Consider the following 8671-nt stretch of genomic DNA (forward strand, 5'->3'; position numbering starts at 1 on the left):
TGTTAGAGGAAGTGTCTTACAGGGTGGAGCTTCAGCGGGGGAGAGATTATCTACACTTCCTGGACTTGAAATCTATAATTGCTTTCTAGGGGAGACAGAGGGTCAGATGTGGTATTCTGGTCTCAGCCCACTCATAAAGATGGGAAGGCAACAGGATGTGAGGAAATTTTCTTCAGAACTCTTTTATAACAAGTCTGGAGTTAAGACTGAATAGATTCTTGACCCCATTACTTACTATCTGTGGAACCCTGGACAGATCGATCGATCGATCTATCTAATCTATTTATTTTATTTATGGTTTCAGGGTGCTTAAGAGGGTCTTAACCACTGAGCCACATTCCCAGCCTTTTTAAATTTTGAGACAGGGTCTTGTTAAGTTGCTTAGAGCCTTGCTAAATTGCTGAGGTGGTCCTCCTAAGCCACTGGGAGGCGTGCAACACTGTACCTGGCCAGATTACTTTTTAAACCTGCTTTCTCCTCTGCAAAATGTGTAAGGTAATATCATCCACTGGGTCAGTAAATACTTCATGGAAAATGTCTTGCACAGTACCTTGCCTTACATTAAGCACTCAGAAATGCTAGCTGTTATTCTAGAACTCCCTGTTTATTTCCTTGCAGCAACATAGGACCTTCTTCCTTTTGGCAGCCCTTTAAACTTTTGAAGACATCTATTGAGTTTCTCCTCAGTCTTCTCTTGCCCTTCCACCCCACTCCCCGCCCAGCTACTACCCCTCTGCCTTGTCAATGTCCCTCTTTAAAATTTATATTAAAGCAGAGAGTGGTGGCACACACCTTGGGAGGCTGACACAGGAGGATCGAAAGTTGAGACCAGCCTCAGCAACTAAGTGAGGCTCTAAGCTACTTGGTGAGACCCTGACTCAAAAAATACAAAAAAGGAATGGCTCAGTGGCAAAGCACCTCTGGGTGCAATTCCCAGGGCCAAAAAAAAAAAAAAAATCAGAAGAATACACAATAGCTGGGCATGGTAGTGCACACCTATAATCCCAGCAACTCAGGAGGCTGAGGCAGAAGCACAGCAAGTTTGAAGCCAGACCTGTCTTAAAATAAAAAATAAAAAAGGGCTAGGGATTTAACTCAGTGGTAAAGCACACCTGGGTTCAAGCTCCAGTACTCCCCACACCAAGAAAAGAAAAGGAAAAAAAAAAAAGAAGAAAAATTCACAGTACTTAGAAATGGTTCCCTGAAGCCCATGAAGCTGGGTGCAATGGTGCATGCCTACAATTCCAGTGGCTCAGGAGGCTGAGGCAGGAGGATAGTGAGGTTCAAAACCAACCTCAGCATTGGCAAGGCAAGGCGCTAAGCAACTCAGTGAGACCCTCTCTCTAAATAAAATACAAAAATAGGGCTGGGGATGTGGCTCAGTGGTTGAGTGCCCCTGGGGTCAATCCCAAGTACCAAAAAAATAAAAAAGGAAATGGTTACATGGTTCCACTTAGGCAGAACACAGAACTACTTTATTTACAACCCATGACTAAGGCTCAACTATCCTTATGGATCTCCTAAAGCTGTACCTAGAACCTAGCATGCTCTATGAATTGACATTATGAGGACTAAAAAAAATTAGTGGGGGAATTAAGCAAGCACTCTGCCAATCTCTGCCAATGAGCTATAATCCCATCCAAGATCTTAATTTTTTAAGATCTTGGATGGGATTTTTAACTGGAAGTCCCAGACCCCCTAGTGAATTAAACATTATTATTCAGTCAAGCTCAAGGCTTTATCCTTAAGCCATATTTTGAGGGAAGAAGGGTCCAGTGTTTACTCAGTCCAAATTATGGGCTTTTTCATTATTATTTTATTTATTTATTTTTCAACCCCCAGTAGTACTGGGGATTGAACCTGGAGCCTTGCACATGCTACGCAAGCGTTCAACCACTGAACCACATACCCCCCAGCCCTTAAATTATGTTTTTCTAATATTCTTATCAAAGTTGGAGTATTACCTCCACTTTTAAAAAAATAATATAAAACATAGCCACTGGGCATATCACTACAGTCTAGAGATTTCTTGAACATGAATTCTCTAATCATCATTCATTAGCTACTAATGTTCATTACCACTGAATTACATCCCCAGCCCTTTAAAAACCAAAAATTCTAGTTGTAGATGGACACAGTACTTTATTTAGTTATTTTTACGTGGAGCTAAGGATGGAACCCAGAGCCTCGAACATGTGAGGCAATTGCTCTACCACTAAGCCACAACCCCAGCCTCCCCAGCCCTTTTTTTTTGAGATAGTCTTACTAAATTGCCAGATTGGCCTTGAAGTTGCAGTGTTCCTGCCTCAGTCTCCCAAAGCAGTTTGGATTACAGATATGTGCTACTATGCCCAGCTCCATAACTTTTTTCTTATTTGCGATGATTCACAAGTGAGAGACAAAAGCAGCTCCTGACATCTGATAACTAACCTAACACAGCCAGCCACCCTTTGGAATCACTAGGGTTGACCTGGTGCTCACAGCTAAGCCAATGAGTTCTTAGGTTTGACACAATCTCACAAAACACCACATGAGACAAGGTCACTCAGTGACTGTGATGAAGTGAGACCAAAAAGCAAGATCATTTCACAATATCTTTTAAGCACAAAACGATCAATGTGCAAAACACAAAATAGAAACATCCCCAACTCCCAAATGCAGCCTTAGCTTCATTCTAGTCTGCCCTCTTTCTAATTAAGATAATAATCATAGAATGACCCCTGCTTCCTTTGGCAGCACCCACTCCAGAGGATACCCACTTCCTTGAACCTTTCCCAAAATGTCTTCACCAAAGTCCAAGTCCTCTGAGACCTTTCTAATACCCTCTTTGCTGAGACATATCATGATTCCTAGTGGTATAATCAATCTCTCCTTCACTGCAATAAGCATTGAACTGTATTTGGTGTACTACATGTATATTCCTGGTGACCTTTAGCTGGAGTGCATTAATGCAAGACATACAATGTCCACAGTTTCCCAAATTCACTTCTTTGGAGATACTTGACAAGAAGGAAATAAGGTTGGGACCTGACTTGAGAATTCATGTTGGTATCTATAATCATATTCCTCTCTAAATATTCATAAACCATCTTTTTTAATAATCCAGAATTGTGCCAGAAGATGAACATTAAACTTATCAAGTGTTGTTTCTAAAATTCATAAACAATACTTGCCCACGTTTTTTGTCTTTAGGCCACCCCCCATCTTTGAGACAGGGTCTCACTATGTTGTCTAGGCTAGTCTCCCAACTCCTGGGCTCAAGTGACCCTCCTACCTTAGCCTCCCTAGTAGCTGGGACTACACGCATGTGCCACTGCTCCCGATTTCATTTTTTTAAGTGACCAGCCTTGATCTAGCCCACCATCTCCAACCCCAGGTGTATAATCTGAGTGATTAACCACACCAGAGCAAAAGGTAGCAGGAGATACAATTAAGGAAGCACATCCAGGACCACTTACTCTACCCCCAATTTTAGAACAGATACCTGAGTTGTTTCCCCTACATCAGCCATGAGCTAAGGAGGGACTGAAGTTTGGCTACTGGGCCTCTGGACTTAATGACCCTTAAGTGGATTTTAAACCTCTGGTCCTTTATGCAGACAGAAGAAAGGGATAAACCCTGAGGCTTGTGTCCCCAGAAGAACTCCCTTTTCCCAGCACCTCCCAAGCCTTGAAGGCTTAAGAGACTGGCCACTGAGAAAGGGCTGGGGTAGAAGGGACAGTAAATGCCATCAACAACTAAGAGAGGCAACTGCCACCTGCCTTGCTCTTTGAATAAGGGAAGGATTTGTCAACTACATAACCTCTCATCCCCATTTCTCAGCACATACACCCTCCTTAGAACTTGCCCCCCTAAATGACCCTAGGAGCCCTGGTTACTAAGGCAACCTGGGAGCAGCACATGCAGACAGAGATCAGAAACAGATGCGACTATTTTTAAACTAGACTAGGTGGCTCCAATGCTTTTCCCCACAAAGTGCTTTCCTCAAAGCCCCATTTGGTCTTGTTCTACATACCTACCCTTTGCTGATTTTCATCCAACTTACCCAAGCTTTGTAAGGGTGGGGTCCTTACCCCATTTTGGCATGAGACCTATTTTATGCTCCCTTCTTCCAGAGAATTTCTAAGCAAGTTTTCACTGCCTCCATTTGTTAAAAATAATTGCTCTTTTATTTCTTTGGAAAGTAGTGGGCCCTGCCCTACAGATTTCCAGGCCAAGCTAGGTTATGTGAAGGCTCCCCTAGTCTTTGAGCTGGAATACTATGGTCCCGATCTTTTCAGGGGCCCAGCAGTAGTTCCTGTATTATCTAACCCAACCGGGCCCCAAATAGTCTCCTATGAGGCCTTCTCTCCTGGCCACCCACTTCCCAATTCTTTCCTGGCTCTCCCTGTGGAGGGATTTTTTTTCTTCCAAAACCAGTGCTAGGACCTGTGCTGTTCACAAGAGGACAAAATCAAGGATGTCCCCAACTTCCGTAAGAGGACATATCCCCTTAGTCAGTCCTTCCTCTCATTGGTTTCAGTCTGCATTCCTATGAAAGCCCCGACTTGATTGAGGCCTGAATAAAGGACAAGAAGACCCCCTTTAAAAGGGTGGTGACAGAACACACCAACCCAACCCCACCTCAGGAAATGCTCCTCAGAAGCATACTCCTTATAGTCTCTTGTCCTAGTCCTTGAGTGAGCCCTTCAGATAGGGCCTGGGAGGGCTAGGGGGGTAGGTAAGGACCCCTCAAACCCAGCCCTGAGAGGCTATACCAGGGGAGTATCCATTAGCCCCATCAATGTGGCATGGCTGTGATGCGCATGCTCTGTGAAGCAATGGGGTAAGTCACCATGGGAGTGGTAGTGTGGCTCATTGTGATTCCTGCCAAGGGTTGGGCCATCGATACAGCCACAGGAGCCACAGGAGCCACAGATACAGCCACAGGAGCCATGGAGACAGGTGGTGGTGCCATTCCCTGGGCGATTGTTTGAGCCAGAGCAGCTGACAGTGGTGTGATCTCTGGGTTCAAATGTGGGGGTGGGGGTGGTGGAGCAGCAGGAGGTGCAGCATTAGTTGGGGGAGCAGCTGGAGCTCCAGTGGGGGCCACCAGTTCTTGCTGGGACACAGGTCGAGGCTGTAGAGCCTGGCTGCTGAGAGTAGTGTGAGTCTGGGCAATGCCATGATTAAAAGTGGCAACAGTGCCCACAGTGGGGGCCAGAGTTTGCTCAGTTGCTGGTGCAGTAGAACTCAGGGTCATGACCTTGGCCTGATTGCGGAACTGGGCATTTTGTTCCAGAAGTACCTCATTAGTAGCCAACAGGTTGCTGACCTGCTTCTTTAGCTCTTCTACACGCTTCCTGAGCATAGCATTCTCCTCCTCTAGCAGTCTGCATTCTACTCCTCGGGGTGGAGCCAAACTATATTCATATGATTCAAAATGGGGGCCATCAGGAGGGCAGCATCCACCTCTCCGGCGCTTGGGCCCTGGCTCATGGTCCTCAAAGCCCCTGTCAGGTAGGTCATAGATATCATAGAGATCATGGCGTCGTCCTGGGGGCACTGAGCCTGTTGAGCCTCCACCACCGGTACCTCCCCCACCCCGAGCATCAAACTCAAAATCCCTTTGCAGGTGACGGAACTTGCACTTGGCTCCTCTCTGACAGTCACCCTTGAGAAAGTCACGGCAGATAGGAACCTCCTCCTTGCCATTTGGTAGGTCAGCCGGTGAAAGCCCCAGGCCAGCAGCTACTTTCTGCCTCAGCCGAGGTGGAAGCTCTCCTGTCTTCTTATAGCCATCCTCATCCTCCTTGGAACCATGAATGAAACGGCAGTTTGGGCGGCTACACTCTTTGTTCTGGAAGTCATGGCAGAAGATGAATTCATTTTTGCTTACCCCCAAGTTGGATACCTCACTCATGTCTGGGTGGCGATATCGACAACGCTTTCCTCTCTTGCACACATTCCTCAGGAAGTCTCTACAGATGGCATCTGAGCTGGCCCCACCAGTGCCTGCTGCTGCTCCAGTGGCCTCCTCACTGCTACCACCTCCAGGGCCTCCACCGCTGCTGCCGGTACCATTGGCATAGCTGTCCCGGTCAGGCATTCTGGCCCCCTCCAACTCAGGGCCTTCCTCCTTCTCTTGCCACTCTTGGTGACTGCTAAAAAAAAGAGAATTGTATTATACAGGAGTCCTTCAGAGATCCCACTTGTCCTGACTATAGAGCAGACAGTCCAGTAGGGCAATGGCTTTGTAGATGGTACATGTAAAGAACGAGAATTCTGGCTGGACTGGTTGATTTGTCAGAAGTCCTGCCCAGGCTGTTGTGCACCTGGTCTTGGTCAGAATGATTCACACTTGCCTGGCTAACAGAGGAGGGAGTTGGGATGAAGCCACCTCATCTCACTAATGGTGATAGGTCAGGGGTAGTGGCAGAGGGAGAGCATAGTGTGGATTTTATCTTCCCTTCTGGGCTGACCTTATTAAAGTTGTGGAAGTGAAATTAAAACTGCTATTGGTTTCTGAATAGGTTGGGAGGAGACCGGGAATAGTGCCCAAGCTGGGCTGCTTAGCTACTAGGACTTGTGGAGATGGGACACTGGTAATAAAACGTCTCAACTCTTTTCCATGAAATCTTAGGGGAAGGCTCTGAATGCATCATATCTCTAGAACCCAAGAAATCCTGGGTAAAAGGACTGATGTCACCAGCTTGAGGGTAGTCCCTAAACCTACCAATTTTTAATATCCTTTTGTAGTCTACTATCATTCTCAATTCCAGGAAAATCAGCTTCCTCCACTTTAGGGGAGGAGTTCTAAGCTGTAATCTCCACTTCTGGACCCCCTAAACATTGGTAAGGTCAAGATAGGAAAGAGTTAATGTTACAGGAATAAGTGACCTTTCTTTTTCTATTCCCCACCCACCTTTTACCTCTCCATGAAAAGATCCCACTGACATCAAACCACACTATCCCTTATCCCATAAAGATCCTTTTATTTATAGACTCTATAAAAGCTTTTTAAGTCTCCTATTTCCCAAGAGAGCTCTGGAATGTCAGTCCACTGCCCTAGTTATAGCCCTCCCCTCTCTCCACCCCCAAGAAGACAGGGAGTCCCTGCCACCACGTGTCTTAACTTCCTAAACCTTTCCTAGGCAGTGTTCAGGCTCCCTCTGCTGTTCAAATAGGAAAATTTCATATTATTTCCCCTTAAACTTAGGGGAATCTCTTCTGATATCTCTGGACAGTCTACTGACCTATCTTGGTCTTTATATCTTCCTAAATAACCGACCAGGTCAGAGGCCAGAGTTACACAAGAATCTATGTTAAAAAAAAAATCCTCTTCCTTCAAATGGAAGTAGCCCTAAAATAATACAAATGGTAAAAGATACAAACTTACTGAAAGGAAAATGACCAAATGATCCATGTGTTGCAAATACCACCAGATAGAAAACTTGGTATGATACTCCACCCCACCAAACTCTCCCAGAATTGATACCTGAGGTAGCTCAGGTGAAGTCCGGGGCTCCTGTGGGTCTCCACCTCCACATCACTGCTGGGTTCTGAACAGGAAAAAAATAGACACGTGGGTGGGAGAAAGAGTAAGAGTGGAGGACCAAGAGGTGGTTGTCAACCAGAAAGAACTCTGAAAACAGTAAAAGCACTGGAAACTTAAGAATTTCCTTGGGGTTCAAACTGAACTTCACCTGTCAAAGGGAGAAGTCGCCAGTAAGAGGAGTAAGAAATAGAACTGATTCAGAAAACCTGAAAGGATGGACTGAAAAACCTGTATTTCAGTGAACCAAAGGGTGAGGGGGAGCCCTGACTCAAGATGAAGGAGGATATAGGGACCAAAGCCCTGCCTAGGACTGGAGTTACGATCGCTAAATGGCAGCAACTGACAGTGCAGCGGGAAGGCAGATTAGACTTGGGGGCGGTGATTATGACGCTTCCAAGCACCCTAGAGTTTGCGAAAAGTCTAGGAGTTTCCCCGCAGCAAGTCTTCTAGCTTGGTAAGTTCCATGTAGCGCTGCGCTCACTCAGCAGAGGACCAGGTGAATAGGGCACTAAGGAAACACAAAATAAAGCGGGGAAAGGGAGCCCTAGATGACATCAAGCTGAGATGGGCAGGGCTGTGACGTCACGGAGCTGGCGTTTGCTCGCTAAGCGGGGTCAGTCAGAAAAGGGGGTCTTCCTGGGATGTGAGGAAGAGCCAGCTCCATTCTGGGGGGCTTGTGAGGCCCGGCAGAGCCCAGTCGCTGGGCCGGCCGACTCCTCCCCTCCGGGCGCGGCCTCCACCTAAGTCTCCCGCCTCCCTCACCTGCCGCCGCCGCCGTAGTTGCTGCTGCCGCCTGCCGGTCCTCTAGCTTCGACAAAGAGCCGCCCACCCTTTCGCTCTTCCGCTTCCTGCGGAAGAAGTGACGCTCTAGTCACCAGACCCGGAACTACACTCTATAGCGCACGGAGTAGTTCTGAGAAGCGACACAGGAAGTTCCCAGCAAGCTTTGCGTGTTGCCATAGCAACCCGTTCTAACACCAGTCAAGCACCTCTCAAGCACAATTCCGCACAGCGTACGTCCCTTGCCAAGTAGGGGCGGTGCCGTAATTTTCCCCAAACCTGCCCGCGAACCTCAAAAAGTTTCAAGCACACACAACACCCTCCTCAGCTCCATCCATATGTAGACCACATCAT

General features: G+C 46.9%; 1 protein-coding gene across 2 annotated transcripts; it reads right to left on the reverse strand.

The window, feature by feature from the left end:
• Positions 1-2122: 2122 nt before the first annotated feature.
• Positions 2123-8445, reverse strand: Zc3h10 (zinc finger CCCH-type containing 10). Of its 2 annotated transcripts, none has more exons than XM_040280483.2 (3): positions 8300-8445; positions 7478-7541; positions 2123-6140 (listed from the first exon to the last, which is right to left on the reverse strand). In XM_040280483.2, the coding sequence occupies exon 3, from the start codon at positions 6086-6088 to the stop codon at positions 4781-4783; it is 1308 nt and encodes a 435-aa protein (XP_040136417.1). In that variant the 5' UTR covers positions 6089-6140; positions 7478-7541; positions 8300-8445; the 3' UTR covers positions 2123-4780. The 2 variants fall into 2 exon arrangements, with proteins under 2 accessions (XP_040136417.1, XP_005335678.1); XM_005335621.5 differs by having other exon boundaries at positions 2123-6143.
• Between the last annotated feature and the right edge of the window lie 226 nt (positions 8446-8671).

The sequence above is a fragment of the Ictidomys tridecemlineatus genome, chromosome 6, assembly GCF_052094955.1.
Source record: "Ictidomys tridecemlineatus isolate mIctTri1 chromosome 6, mIctTri1.hap1, whole genome shotgun sequence".
Taxonomy (NCBI): Eukaryota; Metazoa; Chordata; class Mammalia; order Rodentia; family Sciuridae; genus Ictidomys; species Ictidomys tridecemlineatus.